The 18,235-nt window shown below is 50.9% G+C and overlaps 1 protein-coding gene across 4 annotated transcripts in view; it reads right to left on the minus strand.

The window, feature by feature from the left end:
* Positions 1 to 1,110: 1,110 nt before the first annotated feature.
* Positions 1,111 to 18,235, minus strand: part of CABP1 (calcium binding protein 1) — a 59,156-nt gene continuing 42,031 nt past the window's right edge. For 2 of the 4 annotated variants that reach the window (XM_007183967.3, XM_007183969.3), the window contains exons 2-7: positions 13,498 to 13,674; positions 10,565 to 10,595; positions 10,190 to 10,333; positions 8,311 to 8,420; positions 7,941 to 8,088; positions 1,111 to 4,725 (exon numbers count right to left, since the gene is read on the minus strand). In XM_007183967.3, coding sequence (XP_007184029.2) covers positions 4,700 to 4,725; positions 7,941 to 8,088; positions 8,311 to 8,420; positions 10,190 to 10,333; positions 10,565 to 10,595; positions 13,498 to 13,674 — 636 coding nt within the window. In that variant the 3' untranslated portion in view covers positions 1,111 to 4,699. The remainder of the gene's footprint in view (positions 4,726 to 7,940; positions 8,089 to 8,310; positions 8,421 to 10,189; positions 10,334 to 10,564; positions 10,596 to 13,497; positions 13,675 to 18,235) is intronic. The other 2 variants (XM_057527203.1, XM_057527202.1) reach the window with 1 other exon arrangement.

Genomic DNA, 18,235 nt, shown 5'->3' on the forward strand with positions numbered 1-18,235 from the left:
AGAAGAAGAGGGACTCACTTAATACCTATATCCCTTAACTTCTCTAAGCGGCAGAGATGGGTTAGAAAGCAAGTTCATGTTACCACCAAAGCCCATCCCTTGATCATGAAACTCAGCCCCTTTGTCCTCTTTCTAGGAAAGACAGACATCAGTAAGATCATTGGAGCAGGTGGCAGGCACCTCCAGAGGGGTGAAGAGACATTCTGGCCCCGCAGCCTAAGCCACAGGCACAGCCAACAGCATCAGGGCCGCTTTGCAGGACCATACTGACCATACTGTGCAGATCGTCACTCCCTGGTCATAGAGCCAGATCCCAGACTTAAGCTGTGATTATCTTGTCACTGTCAATGGAGGTTCAGCCATAGTTATTAAAGAATGCCAAGGCTGGCTCTCCCTTCCCCTTTCCTTGAGAGGGGATCACAGAGGCGTGAAGACACATGGGAGAAGGGATAGGGAAATAGGGAATAACAATGCAATAATCATAAAAATAGCAAAAACTTGTATCAGGCTTACTGTGTGCCAGGCACCATTCCAAGGGCTTCAAGTATACTAGCTTGTTTCATCTTCAAAACAACCCTGTAACCTCATCCCCATTTTGCAGATGAGGAAACTGAGGCCCAGAGGGTCTTATAACTCACCCAAGATGACATAGCTTATAAGTGGCAGAGCTGAGATTTGAAACCAGGTGGCTGACTCCTGAGTTCACACTTTAAAAAACAAACAACAACAACAACAAAAAACTTTTTATTGTAAAATAAGGCAAACAGAAAAACATACAGAATAAATGTACAACTTAGCAAGAGGCAAACACCCTTGTAACTACCACATGGATCAATAAATAGAACTTTGGGAGTTCCCTGGCGGTCCAGTGGTTAGGACTCGGCATTTTCACTGCCATGGCCCTGGGTTCAATCCCTAGTTCGGGAACTAAGATCCCACAAGCCTTCCACAAGCCACATGGTGTGGCAAAAAAAAAAAAAAAAAAAAAAATAGAACTTTGCCAGACTCCCCAGAGACTCCCCTCTCTGTGCCCCATCCCAATCACAGCCCCCTCCCTCTCTATACCTTAAAGGAACCACTGTTCAGACTTTTTTTTTTTTTTTTGGCTGCACAGGCATGTGGGATCTTAGATCCCTGACCAGGGGATCGAACCCACGCCCCCGCTATTGGAAGCGCAGAGACTTAACCACTGGGCTGCCAGGCAAGTCCCTATTCAGATTTTTATAGGAATAATTCCCTTGTGTTTCTTTATGTTTTTTTGTTCCACTGGAGTGCACATCTCTAGACACTGCCATTTATTCAGGCCCATTTTTGTTTGTTTGTTTGTTTGTGGCCATGCCACATGGCATGTGGGATCCAGGATCTTAGTTCCCCAACCAGGGATCAAACCCATGCCCCCTGCAGTGGAAGCACGGAGTCCTAACCACTGAACTGCCAGGGAAGTCCCTATTCAGGCCCATTTTTTAAAAAACCTTGATACCTGGGACTTCCCTGGTGGCGCAGTGGTTAAGAATCCGTCTGCCAATGCAGGGGACACGGGTTCGAGCCCTGGTCTGGGAAGATCCCACATGCTTCGGAGCAACTAAGGCCGTCCGCCAACACTGCTGAGCCTGCGCTCTGGAGCCTGCGAGCCACAACTACTGAGCCTGCAAGCCACAACTACTGAAGCCTGCACGCCTAGAGCCCGTGCTCCGCAACAAGAAAAGCCACCGCAATGAGAAGCCCGCGCACCGCAACGGAGAGTAGTCCCCGCTCACCCCAACTAGAGAGAGCCCGTGTGCAGCAACGAAGACCCAATGCAGCAATAAATAAATAAATAAATAAATAAAGGTTAAAAAAAAAAACCAAACCTGCTGTATAAATAAAAAAGAAAAAAGAAAAAAAAAAAAGAAGTCCCACCTGAGCCGCTCTACCCTCCAAGGTCTGCGGTGGGGTCAGGCCTTGCCTCTCTGACCAGCATCATCTCTGCTCCTCCCTCCAGCCCAGTACACCAGGCAAGTGGAATTCTGCTTCGTTTCCCAAAGGAGCCACACTCTCCCTTACCTCCAGGTCTTTGCTTCTGCTGTTCCTTCAACCGGAAACACTCTTCCCCTCACTTCCTCTGACTGAGCACGGCTGAGCCTTCAGGTCCTAGAAGATCTGTCCCTTCCACCCCACTAGATTTGGTGGGTATCTTTTAGTACCCTCACTTCTGCTAGGCTAACCTCGTAAGTAACCTAGTAAATAGCACTTATACCACTACATTAGCCTTGTCTGTTTTCTTATCCATTTCCCCTTCCAGTCTGAGCTCCTAGAAGACAGGGACCCTGGCACAGGACCTGGCACATAGTAGGTGCTCAATAAACAGTGGTTGAATGCACGCATGAATGAGTTGCACTTTACAAGTCACAAGGAGGCAAATCCAGGCCCAGTTTAAGACCTTACAGACAAGGAGAACTCTTCTAAGATGACACCCACCCACCCAGGGGTGAAGATGCAGAAAGAATTCCTACCTGGGATAGGGTCCATCTAGGAAAATGGGTCTCAGTTCTTGGAAAGTAAGAGAAACTTTTCTTCAAATGATCTTATTAGGAACCCCTAGATATAAGACAAATTCAAGGGGAGAAGCACTAGTTTCAGCATTGGCAGAGGCAGAAGCCCCACCTCTGGGCCTCCCCTTGACTTCAGCGCTCCTCTGAACAGTGGCCTGTCATTTTCTCAAGTCGCTTTATCACAGCTGCCTTGTCTATGATTTTAGGAGGCCACAATACTGAGGACAGAAGTGTCCTAGCTGACACCCTAACTCTACCCTCTCCCTGTGGTGCCCCCAAGGGCTCATCCTGTCAGCTGACCCAGATGCCCCCAGAAGCCCCCTTTCTACAAATGGCTCCTCTGGCCCTCCAAGGTCACTGGATTTCTGAAATAGTGTAGATCTGGGGGTCTTTGGGCAGAGCTAGGTACAGGAGCAGGCAGGGCTGCAGGCCTGCCTACTGGGGCACAGAGCCAAGGGCTTAGTCTCAGAATTGGATTATTCAAGTGAATTTGGAGCTCCCAGCCACCCTGGCCTCGGGGACACGAGGATTACCCAGGCCTCTGGCGGGGGGCGGGGCCCACAGTCCTTCCCTGCCAGATCCGAGAGCACGAATCCTCCACCTACCTTCTGCTTCCAGCCTTTAGCCCACAGCACACCTGCCTCCCTCGTGTCTGGGATTTACAGCAGTGTTATCCAAATTGAGGTCCTGACAGCATCAAGCATGCCCTGGAACTTGTTAGAGATGCAAATTCACTGAATCTGAATCACTGGGTGGGGCCCAGATCTGGGGGCGGGGCTAACAAACCCTCCAAGCGATTCTGATGAAAATACTCAAGTTTGAGAACCACTGGCTTGGAGAACATGGGTCCATCCCACACACCTGTCCGATTATGCCACAAGCCTGTCAAAGATTCTGGGCAACTTCTACCCACAAACTTCTCCTTTGGATTCCTTCAGCCCTTAGCTTATAGAAATTAATTACAATGATTACAATGGATCCTGTTTAATAATGCCACTTGGCACAATTTCACAGCCCCTGGAGGTGGGCAATGCAATACCCTGAGATCATTTACTGTGGACTTTATTATCCTTTATTATCCCCTTATTGCACATGAGGAAACTGAGGTTCAGAGAGGAGACGTGACTGGCCCAAAGTCACACAGCAAGTAAATCCAGCACTTAACTACTATACCATCCTGCTTCTCACTCAGCAGAGAGGCTGGCAGCTGATTCCATTCTAATACATTCGTGTCCTCACACGCACCGGGATTTCCTCCAGGGCAAAAACTTGTTATCACTTCCTCAGGAAAGCCTCTCCTGATCTCCCCAGAGAGTAGTCCAGGCCTCCTTATCCTACCCCACCAAAGGTCCCTGCATTTTTCCTTAAAAGCAGGATCACAATTTGTAATCACATATGGATGTGATTATCTCGACCAGTGTGAAAGCTCCAGGGAGGCAGGAAGTGAGGCAGACCCTGCTAGATGCTTACCCAACCAATATCCAGTCTCCTTTCCTTACAGAACTTGACTTTGTTTGGGGTAGCGGCAAATCCAGCTACATCACTATATGCCCCAGTCTCCCTTTCAGTTAAAGGTGGAAGAGGCTGGGTGCCTAATGGGAACTCAGTACAAGTCGAGCGCAGGGAGGTTCACCCAGTTCTGGGCGCGCAGCTGGTACTCAGGAAACGCGTGTGTCATCCAACCAGGCTGGAGAAGCAAAGACCCCCACCACCCCCACCCCCGCCCAACGGCTGCCTTTCTCTTGGAAATATTTTTATTGGTTCTGAGATAACAGGGCTGAGGCGAGGGGGGACGGGCACAGAGCTAATGAGGGCAGCGAGAGGCTCTGCCCCGGGGGGCAGACATGCTGTGTGGGGCGCCCCCAGCCAGCAGCGGCTGGGTCTATGGCACTCGGCGCCCGGCCTGACTTCCGCCGGCCTGGCGCGGTGGCCTCCTGGTCGGCGGGCGCCCCCTTTCCAGTTGCAGGAGTTGTGAGTCTTTCACAGTGCGGAGGGGCGGGGGTCCGGGGTGGGCACCTCCCCGGGGTGCAGGCAGGCCCCATCCGCCAGTACGTCCCGGGCTCTGGGCGGCGGCGGCGGCGGCGGCGGCGGCGGCGGGATGAGGCGAGCTCCGGCTCCTCTTCTCCCCGCCCGTGGAGCTTGGCAGTCCTGGAGGGGCCCTGGCGGCCTCAGCGGGACATCATCCGGACAAACTCTGCGGTGGGGTGCACAGGAGGGGGTGCGGAGAAAGCAGCAGTCAGGGCCCAGGACGCTGCCTCCAAACCTCCCTCGGATCGGCGGCCCCGCGTCTATTGCCACGGCCCCTGACCGATGCTGGTCCCCAGCGTCCACCCAGCATCTTCTTTTTTTTTTTTGCCCGCGCCACACGGCATGCGGGATCTTAGTTCCCCCACCAGGGATCCAACCGCGCCCCCTGCAGTGGGAGCGCGGAATCCTAACCACTGGACGGCCAGAGAATTTCCCCCATCGAGCATCTTCCAATCCACCTTCTACACAGCAGCTAGCAGGAGCTTTCTATCTGCATATCTGACCCCTCTCAAACTTCTCATGGTCCCCACTGGCTAACGTGCTGGATGCTGACACGACCCCAGGGCCTCCCTGTTCCGGCCCTAGCTGACATCTCCTGCCTCACCTGTCACCACTCCCCTCCAACCACTAAGCTCTGACTCCACAGAGCTCCCTGTCAGCGCCTCAGGGGCAACCAACACTCGCCCCTCCCGCTCACCTCTCAGCTTTCCTGCAGCCTATCCCTGCTCCCTTCTCTTTTAACTAGACTTCATTTTTTAGACCAGTTTTAGGTTCACAGCAAAACTGAGCAGAAAGTACAGATTTCCCATACGCTCCCTGCCTGCCATACACACGCACGGTCTCCTCCATCGGTCAACATCCTCCAGCAGAGGAGGACGTTGGTTACAGTCAATAAAGCTACGCTGACACGTCATTATCACCCCAAGTCCACGGTTACATTAGGATTCATCCTTGGTGTTGGACATTCTGTGGGTTTGGACAAATGTATAATGACATGTATCCCTATTGTACTATCATACAGAATAGTTTTATTGCCCTAAAAATTCTCTGTGTTCCCCGTCTTCTTCCCTCCCTCTCCTCACAACCTCTGGCAACCACGGATCTTTTCACCATCTCCACAGTTTTGTCTTTTCCAGAATGTCATATTGTTGGAATCACAAAGTATATAGCCTTTTCAGACTGGCTGCTTTCACTTACTATGCATTTAAGGTTCTTCCATGTCTTTTCATCACTTGATAGCTCATTTCTTTTTAACGCTGAACAATATTCCATTGTCTGGATATACCATAGTTAATTTATCCATTCACCTACTGAAAGACGTCTTGGTTGCTTCCAAGTTTTGGCAATTATGAGTAAAGCTACTATAAACAACAAATCGGTTTGCAGTTTTTTGTGTAGATATAAGTTTTCAATTCCTTTGGGTAAATATCTCTTCTTTCTTTTTCACCTGCTGGCTCCTACTCATCTCTTAGGGCTCTACTTACTTATAGCCTCCTCCAGGAAGTCTTCCCTAATCCCCCCTCCCAGCTTGGCAAAGGTGCCCCCACTGTGCCCCTGTACACAGGGAAGCCTGCTGTACTTCCCTCAAACAGCATGGACTATACTGCTGGCTTCGGCTTTCCTTGCTGGTCTTGGGCTTCTCAAGGCAGGGATCAGGTCTCAGCACACACTAGGTGTACAACACATGCTGGTAGAATGAATGGGGGATGCTGGGCTTTCAGGGAAGAGCTGGCATCTGTGGGAGTCACTACCTGGACATGGGGTGACCTGAAATGTTCAGCTCTCATGGTAGCAAAGCCTTCTCTCCATTGCCACACTCTCTTTGACCTTGAAGACCAGCTACTCCCCAGAAAAGGCCTCCCAGCCTTTGTGTTCTGGACATATTCACAGTCTTGCTCATGTTTATCTTGCCTTTCTGCTCAGAATGCACGTTCCTGGAGTGCAGAATCAATGGTTTGCTGTTTGTTTAGGTTTTTTTCTGTATCCCACGGTGCCTCGGACGGTATCATGTACAGTGTAATGTATGTAGTGGTTGAGATTCCAGGCCTGAGTTTATGACCCAGCTCTGCCTCTTACCAGTTAGCAAGTTATATTACTTCTCTGAGCCTCAGTTTCCTCATCTATAACATGAGGTAATAATGTGCAGTCCCTAGAGTCATCATGAAAATTAAATGAGATAATATGTGTAAAGCTACTTAGTACAGTGACTGGTATACAATAAGTGTACAGTTATAGATGATCACTATTATGATTATTATTGGTTATTTTAAAAACACTTTTACTGAGCATTCATTATGTGTCCGGTACTGAGTTCTGTGGGAATGACAGAGATAAAGAAAGTGGGGTTCCTCTTCTCCAAAAGTTCAGAGTCAAGCAGAGATATAACTAGCATTTAGGGGTCAGTGTGAAGAATGAGGGTGAGCCTGAGGTGCTGTGAAAGCCCAGAAAAGAGGAAGTTCAATCTGGGGAATGAGGAAAGCAGTGTTGGAGGGAGTGGCCCCACTGCTGGGTCTTGAAGGATGAATAGAATTTAGGCCCAGCGAAGAATAGGACAAAAGGCATCCTGACAAAAAGAACAACGTATTCAAATGAGAGCTTAGGAGGTTCATGGACCACCTATGGCTTTAAGGTGGAGTGTGAGTGAAGGAATGGTAGGAGCTGTGGCCAGAGAGGTGAGCCGTGGAGAGATTTTAGGGGGCCTGAGTGTCAGGTTGAGGAATGTGGTATTCAGAAAATACCTACATGGATGGATGCAGGAGTAGGTGGACAGATAGATGGAGAGAGATGGATGGGGGCAGATGGACACAGGGATGGCTGGATGGATGAGTACATGGATAGAGATGGGAAAATGACTGTACAGACTGATGGACAGATCAGTGGAAGTATGGGTAGAAATATAGGCAGATGAGTAGAGATATACAAATGTATGAATGAATGTTGAGAGGTAGAGATGCATGGATAGATGGAGAGAGGTACATGGGCAGATGGATGCATGGATGAATGCATGGGTGAATGTAGAGAAGAATGAATAGGTGCATGGATGGATAGATAAGGCCATAGATAAATGGTTCTATGGATAATTGTTTAGACATGGGTGAGTGGGCACCAATTATAAAACAATTTATAAATAGGCACCTGGACAGATAAAGAGATAGATGGATGAAAAGATGGAGAGATAGATATGGAAAATGGACAGATGGTTGGATGGATGGATGGGTGTAGGGATGGAAGGCAGATTAGAGGGGTGGCAGGATGGAAGGGTAGGGGGATGGAAAGTTGGAGTGCACTGATGATTGCATCATGGATACACACGTGGAGGGCTCTATGGATGCCCACTACTGCCCTGGTTTCTCTTCCACTCTCAAGACCACTTCCACCTACCTTCAAAGTCCACTCGTCCATCCCCATTGAGGTCCACATCTCGGATAATTTCCTCTATGTCTCGGTGTCCCACCTGATGACCCAGCAGTTTCCTCATGGCCTCTCGTAACTCACTGGTACTTATCTCCCCATCACCATTGGTATCAAACTAGAGAGGGCAGGAAGGAGGGAGGAGTAGCTACAACATGGAGACTGTTGGAAACAGATCCCGAGGTTGAGCCCCTTCTCCAGCACCACTGTCTCGCCTTCCCCAGATCCCTTCTCTGTCCAAGCTCCTTCCCCTGGTCTGGGATCCAGAGCTCACGTTTCCATCCCGGGTTGGAATTCTAACAAGCTCCCCGCCCCTGCCTGTCCACTGCCCATCACTCACCTCTCGGAAGGCATCTCGCAGTTCCTTTACTCCAATCATATCTGCCGTCTCCGCCAGGAGTTTAGGTCCCATTAGCTCCACAAAGTCATCAAAATCCACATGGCCACCCACTGGGGACAGAGGAACAGGCTGGATCATCCATCTAACCACTGCCCATCTGGGACTTCCCTGGAAGTCCAGTGGTTAAGACTCTGCACATCCATTGCAGGGGTCACGGGTTCGATCCCTGGTCGGGGAACTAAGATCCCGCATGCCGCGTGGCGTGGCCAATAAATAAATAAATAAATATTTAAAAAAATAAAAATTTAACCACTGCCCATCTCCAACTAGGCAACCGAGGGAACTGCCAACCCTCCTTGACCTGCCCAGCTCCAGGCCCAGGGTATAAAAGCAAAGGCCAAATGAGGACAGAGAGGTGACCATGGATGGGGGGGTTGTCACAGAATGGCTCAGGGGAGTGGCTGGAGGTTGACTAAATGAACAAGTCAGGAAGTTGACAGGGGTAGATATGGAGGGGAGAAAGAAATATTAGGTCACAGAGACAGGCAAAGAATTTCAGAGAAGGAGAGACAGAGACACACATGCAGAAAAGCAGAGAAAGAAGCAGAAGCTGTGGGCACCTGGCCCACCTGCCCCTGCCTTTCCCTCATTGTGCAAATAGAACTCACCTTCCAACTGGCCCTCAGTGGGGAGAAATACAGGGGACCTGCCCCCCGGGGCCTGCTCAAAGCACTTAGAGCCAGTGACTGAGTTTGGGGGATAAATACCCAGCCCGAGAGGTAAGGGCCGGGGACAACTCGAGGTGGGCCTGCTACACCAGCTTCCCGAGCTCCCGGCAGAACTAGACTCCATCACCCACAGTGGCAGCTGCTCCAGCGCCTCCTGCCTTGGCTCCTTGTCTTCGCCCTCTCATCTCGCTACCCTCTACCGATGCCATCCTGCCCCTACGGAGTAAACTACCGCACTCAAACCCCTGTCTCCTGGTCTGCTCCTGGGAGAATGAAAATGAAGACAGAGAAAAACATAATAATGGCATCCTCTGTTCACCTCTTACTGTGTGCCAGGTATTTGGCTCTTTTAAATACGTCCAAAAAAGAAAAACAGACTCACAGATACAGAAACAAACTAGTGGTCACCAGTGGAGAGAGGGAAGTGGGAGGAGGGGTGAGATAGGGGCAGGGGATTGAGAGATGTCAACTACTATGTATAAAATAAATAAGCCACAAGGATATAGTATACAGCACAGGGAATAGAGCCAATATTTTATTATAACTTTAAATAGAGTATACTATATAAAAATTTTGAATCACTATGTTGTACACCTGAAACTAATATAATATTGTAAATCAAGCATACTTCAATAAAAATAAAAAAGAAACTTCCATAATAGGCAAATCTGCTTAGACAGAAAGTAGATTAGTGGTTGCCTAGGGCTGGGGAGGGACTTGGGGGTAATGGCAAAGTGATACAGGGTTTCTTTTGGGGGCCATGAAAATATTCTGAAATTAATTGTGGTGATGGTTGCACAACTTTAAATATACTAGAAGCCACTGAAGTGCATGCTTTAAGTGAGTCAGTTGTATGGTCTATGAATTATATCTCAATAAAGCTGTTACCAAAAATAAAAATAAAAAATAAATGAATAAATAAACCAAGAAAAAATAATAAAGAAATAAACATACCTCCAATTGACTTCCTGTGCTCTACTCCCTCTATTCCACCCCTCATTTTACAGGTGAGGAAATCGACGCACAGAGAGAGTGAGTGGTTTGCCCCAGGTCACAGAGCTGGGAAGAGGTGGGCCGAGAACTTGAACCCAGGCAGAGGACAGCAAGGGCGAGGCCGGGGAGGAAAGGAGGTACCCGGTGGAGGGACTCACGGTTCATGTTGATCTGCTGAGACAGCTCGATAAGCTCCATCTCAGTGGGCATGTAGCCCATGGTGCGCATGCAGTTGCCCAGGTCCCGGCAGTTGATGTAGCCGTCCTTGTCTTTGTCAAACTCTCTGAAGGCCTCCCGGAGCTCTGGGGAAGAGAAGGAAGTGGGGGAGGGTAGAGTCTCTGGGACAGAGGCAGCCCGAGGGCCTGCTGACTCTTGCATTCCTCCAACGCGTGGCTCTACAGAGGATGCCCGGCTCTGCACCAGGCCCCGTTTGCAGGAGGCCGAGATATCTCTGCCTCTCTTCCCACCCACCTCCCTCTCCTCATCTTTCTGGATGGCTGAGCAACCCTCTCCCCTAAGGGGCCAGTTCTTACCTTCAATCTCCTCTGGCCGCAGTGATCTGTCCTGAAACAAAAGAACATGTCCTATTAGCAGCTGCAAGGAGCCCAGAAGTCATACAATGCCCAGCTGAGGGCCGTCCCAGTGGTAGCAGGCACTGGGCGGGAGGTGATGGGGCAGCAGCGGAGGCGTGCCTGGACCATGTCCTGGAGGGGAAAGGATGCAGCCCCACCCGTCCCACAGACATGGGAGATGCCCAGGGAACTAGGAGCCCTCTCCAGCCTGGGTACAGAACCTCTGGGCCCCCAGCCCCTTATTCCAGACACAAGAATGTGTCAGCGAACAGAGTTGGTCTGGAGGCCAAAACCTGTAAATAAAACAGGGTTAGAGGGAGGTCACAACAGAAGGAGGAGGGCTCTACCCAAAGAAACCAGGAAGAGCAAGGGAGAAGAGGCCTGCAAAGCAATGGGAGAAGCGAGGGGCCGGGGGGGAGAAGTGGGGGCCCAGACAGGCACCCAAGAGGGAGGAACAGGAGGAGGAGGAAGAGCTGAGGGAGTGGAGGCAGGATGAGGGCGTGCCCTGCTTCCTGGGCACCGCCCCACCTTCTCCAGTTGGACCCCCATCCTATACCTCGCCCTGTCACAGGACACAGCATAGGACCCTGGGGGCTGCCAGTGCCTCTGGCGGCTGCCAGGGTCCAAAGCACACGTCTGCAGCCTCAAACAGTGCCCAGGTCTCCTTGGGGAGTCAAGGAAGCCCTGGGGCGAGGCATCTGAATGGATGGCAGAGAAGTCTCCAAAGAGCAGGCCCAGAGGAAGCAGGGGGCAGGCTCCGGCTGGTGAGGTGCCAGTCGCCCCAGGCCTGCCCAGGAGGGAGACAGACTGGCATGAAATAGATGCGGTGCCCAGATGGACATGCTTAGCAGGCTCCAAAACTGGTCCACGGGGCTCATCCTCTCCATATGTCACAGCTCTCTGCCTTTGGGCAGGGAGAACACGGGGCAGGGTGTGTCTGCCCTGAGGAAGTGCACACCAAGTGTGGGTACACCGATCACGATCACAAACACACGGGTGTGCCACAGCGAGCGTGCCACAGCGAGCGTGAGGCATCTCAGCTGTGCACACAGGCTGTTCTAGCCAACAGGGCCAGGGCGGGTGAGAGGCCGCTGCCCACCTGCTCCAAACTGGCCCCAGGGCAAGGGACCCCAGTGCTGGAAAATCTGAGAATCTTCTAGAAAGGGGCTGCTGAGCAACATTTTGTGGGACCACCAGCTGCGCAGGAAGGACCCGGCTCCCAGAAGTGGCCGTACGTGGCAGGACAGTGCTGAGAGTGTACGTGCGCCTGGAACAAGTAGGCTGCAGGCTACCAGGTCCTGCTAGCGGCATTTCTAGCTGAAGGTAGGATTCACCTGACGGTGCCTGTTTCTGTGAAATGATTGTAAGGACTTCCACTTAAAAAACCTGTCACTGTGCACAGGGAGGGATTGTCACTCCTTCTAACACCTACCTAATCCTACCTCTATCACCCACTAGCTGCTCCTAGTCAGACTGGGATCTTGGGTGACCAAAAAGAATGTCTTTTACAATGCCCGGTACCCCCAGTAAGTGAAAGTGTCAGCGACTATATGCGTCCACTCACACGTGCAGAGTATGCTCACTGGGACAAGTGACACAATCTTTCCCACCCTGCAGGCCTCAAGTAGCCTCTCACATCTCCAGGACCCAGCTCGGCAGCCCCCACCATACTTCTTATAAACCCAGAGTTGGGGAGCAAAAAAGCTGGGTACCCCTTGGCAGTGTGCCCGTGGCCGGAGCTGGTCCAACTGAGTCCTGCTCGCTGGTCCCTGAATCATACACTCCCCAGGGCAGAGCGGCAGGAGGATGTGTAGTAGAGCCGGGGATTCCCACCGATGGGGCAGAGAAACGATGAGCACCGATTTGGGGGGTCAGGTGGGAATGGAGCCCACCACACCCCTCACTCCTCAACTTAAGCAGTCGAGGGACGAGCTTGGCCTCTAGAGTCAGATGGACTCAAGGGCAAAGCCCAGATCTGCTGCTTCTTAGATGTAGGACCTTGGGCAGGTCCCTTCAACTGTGTGCGCCACAGTCTCCTCATCTGTAAAATGGGTTAATACCAGTACTCACCTTACACGGCCTTTGTGAGCATCTGTGAGGCAAGATGTGCAAAGTGTTTAACAGGTGGCATTTAAACCTACTGATGTTTGAATCTGTAACATCACTATTAATACCCTCCTCTCTGTGACTGTTCAGATACCCATGGGAGGCTGTCCAAAGCAGTGGCCACATGTGACTATTTAAATTGGAATTGGAATCAAAGAAAATTAATAATTCACTTCCTCAGTTGCACTAGCCACATTTCAAGGGCTCGGTGGCCACATGTGGCTAGTGGCTACTGTAGAGGGAGGGCAGCACAGATTGAACAGTGTTTCCACAGAAAGTTCTACTGGATGGTGCCGCGTGTTCAGTACTGCTGTTCAGAGCACAGGAGGTCTTTGAGTCCATATCCCTGAATCTGAATCCCACCTCTATCACCCACCAGCTGTTACCTTGAGCATGTTACCTCTCCAACTCAGTTTCCTCATCCGTAAAATGGGGAGGATAATGGTACCTACCTCTTGGAGTTGCTCTGAGGCTTAAGGGAGGTGATGAGCCAACGCACTTAGCACAGTGCCAGGCACATAGTAAGTGCTCAAAAAAAAAAAATCCAAAAAAAACACCCAAGCAATATTAGCTGCTATTATTTCTTGCTGGTGGATGTGGACTCACCAGGGCTTTGCAGCCATCAGTGGGAAACTTTGGGGGTCAGATTCACAAGTTGCGGGTTTGAGGTGTATCCGTTGGGGGACGCGCACTGCTGAGTACAGAGCCCTCTCTTCTTCCCAGCACCTCCTTCCTCACGCCCTGTGAAGCCAAGTCGAGCGCAGCTCCACCAGGGCCAACTTACGTACAGGCTGCCTGTTCTCCGCGAAGCCCTTACGCAGGAAAATGCAGGCCGGCCCCAGCAGGTTGTGCATGACGGCGCAGTTCTGGGCCAGCATCAGGAGCGGTCCGGGGAGCTCGCTGCTGGCCGCCAGCCCCTCCTCACTCGTCTGCACCACCGTGTAGCTGGTCTCCTCCTGGCGCATCTTCAGCCAGCACCAAGCAAATACAAAAGAGAGGCAGGGCATCACCTCCCTGCCCAGCTGGGTCCTCCTGGCCCCAGCCTGGCTCCTGGTCCTAGAAGGGGCCCTTCTCAAGAGCAGACCTTGCGAGGCAAACAGCAGGGTGCAGAGAGCCCTCAGGATGCTCTGGGGCAGGCATCAAACTGGTCCAACAGGTGGAGTCCCCGATCCTTGGCCAAAACGGATGCTCCAGGGAGAGCTGGGTCTGATACCCTCTGTGTGGCCCATATGCACACACACACATACACACACACGTACACAGAACCACACACACTCATGTGCATGCAGAAGCTCAGAGAGAGAAGCAGGCAGAGGGAGGCTTCTGTTTATTCAGGGAATAATGTCCTTTCCCAAGACGCTCCCAACGTCCCAGCGCAATTCCCGGGGCTAAGCTCCCCGACTGACCTCTGACCCTACCCCCACGGGAACCCACTGGAAGGCAGTGAGGACCATCAGAACTGGTGACACAAAGAGCAGGCTCAGCTGGTCTGCGAGACCGGAGGTTGCAGACACAGGCGCCACAGTGAACAGAAATGAAGCAGGCAGGTGTGAGAGGCGGGGCCTGGGGCAAAATGGATGCTGTGTGTCCCCTTTGAAGGGACAGCATTACGTAACTCCAGCCCGGTGTTGCCAGATCTTCTGATTTAAAGCACCAGGTGGGCTAAACAAAGCACATCTGTGGGTCAGATTCCACCTAGTGTGTGGCCTCGAGACTAGACGCTCTCTACCACCAGCAATTCTCCTCGTCCCTCCCGCCTTCACTGGCTCCCTGCCCAGCCCAGCCTGCAGGACCTCTAGAGGCTGAGGCAGAGGCCCTCTCTGCTGGCCGAATATAGCTGTGCTCCCAGGTCACGGCCAGCCCACCCTCTTCCCTGATGTTTCCCATGCAGCTATAAAAAGTCAACACTGCCCACAGACCGTCCCCTTAGGGCAACAGCGGCATCCAGACACAATATTCTCTTCCACCCCAGCCTCCCGGCCAGGATGCCCAGCATCCCCCCCAGAATCCAGGTCAGGGCAGTCTGCCTTTGGCCCTGAGCTTGATGCCTCCCCGCCAGCGTGGGGATTTGGAGCCAAACCTTCCAAGGAAAGAGAGAGTGGTGGAAACTTAGAGGGCTGTCTTTGTCCAAGAACCCCAGAGCTGCATGCCCTGCCCGTCCATCCTGCTGCACCCACTTTCTGACAGTTTCCTCCAGCTCAAGGAAGGCCACGTCCAGGAGAAGATCCCACGACCTAACAGGTAGCCTGTCCCCCCAGGCGGACAAGCAGAGCAAACTCCCCCATCTCACCCTGTCCTCGTGCTCCTCCTCCCCGGAGCCCCACACTGTGGAGCTACAGTCTAGACTCTCTTCCAACTTCCTAAGCCTCTTCCAGGCCTAGAGACGAAGGAGCAATATTCTGGCTCCTCAAAGGGAAAGCAGCAACTCAGACCCGAGGTGCAGGACCTCAGTCCAAGGCCTGAGTCCAGTGAGTGCAAAAAAGGGTCACCCTAGGTAATCTTAGAACTTGAGGCGTGTCAGACATGACCAGGGTCCATTCTGGTTTGATGACCAGGAGAGGTTCAGAGCCTCGGCCACACTCACATAGGCTTCGGGGACCTGGCTAGAGCCAGGGCAGGACCAGAGAGACCTTCCTGACAGAGGGAGCCCAGGAGTCGACCGTGGCTTAACCCCAGGAAACAATCTCAGGAGATGTTTGTAGAGAATCAGCCTTTTCGTTTCTGGTTGATTCTCACTCACTTGGCTTGGATGAGCACACCCAGAAGGAGGCAGCAGGCAGCACAGAATTCTGAGAGGAGCTTAAATATAACTGGCTTTGGAAACAGTTTTGGGGACAAATTCTGGCTCGCCGCTTGCTTGCTTTGTGACCTTTGGCAGGTCACTTGACCTCTCTGGGCTCTGGTTTCCTTCTCTGTCCAATGGGTATGATCAGGGCAACTCACAGGATTCTGTGAGAGGTAAATGGGCTATTGCACGGTGCCTAGAGCATCGTAAGAGCTGACTACGTGGCGTTGCCATGGTGATGACAATGATGATGACAACGATGATGACAGTGATGATGATGATGCAACTTAAGAGATGCTGGATGCCAGAAGGCATTTACTTCTGGCTGCAGAAGAAGTGGGAGAATATTTGCCAATCAGGAAAGAAGTGAGAAGGACAGAGAAACATTTGCTCCCACGAAGGAGAAGCCAGTGATGGCTAGGAAATTTCCACTGCATCTCTTGATCTTAACCCTGCCTGGCACCAAGTTGCCCCGGGGCGCTTCTGTTCTTCCCTGGCCAGTGATGGTACCTGACAGCCCAGTCCTGCCCTGCTCAGAGCCTGGAGGAGGCCTCCTCTTTCCATTACCAATTCCCAGCTACTACTTAGGAAGCCAAGTGGGCAGCGGCCCACAGGCTGACAATGTTTCCTGGCACCGAGGGGACGTCTCCTGAGTGTGGCAGGGCAACAGGAGGGGCTGGCACGACTCATGACCTAACAGCTCTCTAACAGCACAAGCTCGCCAAGCGCGTGCTCCCTCTCACTGAAGGTATTCAAGGAGAAGTTGAGTGAGGAAGCACTTGGTGAGGTGGGCGAGAGCATTGCCCAGTGAGTGGGAATTTGGACTAAGATGACCTGTAAGGTCAGGTTCGCGAATCTATGAATAACATCTCTGACAGCAGGAAAAAGAGAGAGGCAGCCTCTCACAGAGGCAAAAATAAAAACAAAATACCAGATTGGGATTGACATATATACACTAATATGTATAAAATAGATAACTAATAAGAACCTGCTGTATAAAAAAATAAATAAATAAAATTCAAAAAAAAAAAAAATACCAGCTCTGGATTTACACAGACCAGGGTTTACATCTCAGCTCTGCTTCTGGTTGGCTGTGGGATCTTAGGAACGCTCTTATCTCTGAGTCCAGCTCCTTTCTCTAGAAAATAGCCAAGAGAACTACTTGGTGGAAAAGAGCAAATGAGATAACAGGTGTTGGAGCTCTTTCAGATACTCAGGAAGAAGCAATGATTACTATTATAAAAAAAAACATGAAATTGAATGCAATACGTTTTATGATCTTTTGCCCTACTCCATGGACTCAAAACCTCTCCTATTTCCCTTTTTACTTCCATCCCCCTTCTCAGAAAACCCAGAGTGGAAAAATTATGATTATGATGCTAATAACACTAGCTAACATTTACTAAGTACTATATTCCAGGCAGCATTCCCAGCTCTTTCTTTAGCCTCCAAAATCACCTTTGGAGGTAGATGTTAGTATTTCCACGTGATGGACAAAGGAACTGCAACCCAGAGGGGTCAAGTAACTTATCCAAGGTTACATGGCTAGAAAGAGGAGACCCGAGAAGTCTGACTCTTAAGTACTCTGCTGTATAAGGGAAGATGGGTTGGGTAGGACAGAAGGACAATACTTGTTCTTGAGTTCACCTCTTTAAACTCTGGACAGAACCCAGGGAAAGGGCCTTCGCCCTGTGGTCCTCTAAACTAATTCAGATCCGTTTCTGCTTTTCTGCAACAGTGTGGAGGCCACCTCTGATGCAAAAGACTCTCCTCTAAGATGACAGATGATTGGGGGGTGTGTGCACAGAAGAAACAGTCAACCCTCAGAAGGATCCAAGGAACAGTGAAGATTAAAAAGAATTTGATGTGAGCAGCTTAGCTAAATGAGGAAGATGATGAGCAGAAAAGCCTGAAATGTCCTAAATTGAGAGGCTGTCAAACTAACAGAGGAGGTAGGATGGGGTTGGGGGTAGAGGAGCCATTAGCTAACCTGAGACCTTGGGTAAGTTACTTAACCTGAGTGGCAATCAAGTTCCTCGTCTGGTAAATAAAATAATTTGGAGGAAAACATCCCTCACATTACTTCTTCCTTTAAGTAATATCTATGAGTTTCTTCTACGGCCTGACTACAGAGGGCTAGAAATACAGGCAGAGCCCACTTAAAGCAAGACCCTACAGATGTAAGCCCAGGTTTGCAGGAAAGATGCTTTGGAGGTGATTATTTGCTTTCCAAAAAGGATTCTTGCAAAAAGATACTATCGTGGTGTATAAGCAATACATCCACTACAGTAAGCAACTTACAGACGCCTTTGCTGTACACTCTATTTCTCGATGGAAACAACCCTGGGGCCCCAAACCAGTCTGGTCCTAGCTGTGAGTCTCTGACCTGACTCAAGAATTATCAAGGGTAGAAGGGGACACCTGGCTTGGTTCCTCTCAGGAGCAAGGCGATCTACTTCAAAACCCACAACTATGAAGGCTTAGAGACCACCAGAGAGGCTCAGAGACCCTGAAAGGAGATGAATGAGCCCCCATCCTACTGCCGGGAAGGAACCAGCAGCAGCAGGGTCAAAGCCCAGCTCAACCCTCTTCTGATCCTGTTGGCTCCAAGGGGGTCTGTCCACTCACATCCTAAAGATCCACGCTTTTCATGGAGCTACGTGGTTTCTTTCCTAAATCTTGCACAAATTCCCAAACACAGCGCCCCATGCAGCTTTAAGTCCCAACTTCAGCTCAGAGCC

This window comes from Balaenoptera acutorostrata, chromosome 13, assembly GCF_949987535.1.
Source record: "Balaenoptera acutorostrata chromosome 13, mBalAcu1.1, whole genome shotgun sequence".
Taxonomy (NCBI): Eukaryota; Metazoa; Chordata; class Mammalia; order Artiodactyla; family Balaenopteridae; genus Balaenoptera; species Balaenoptera acutorostrata.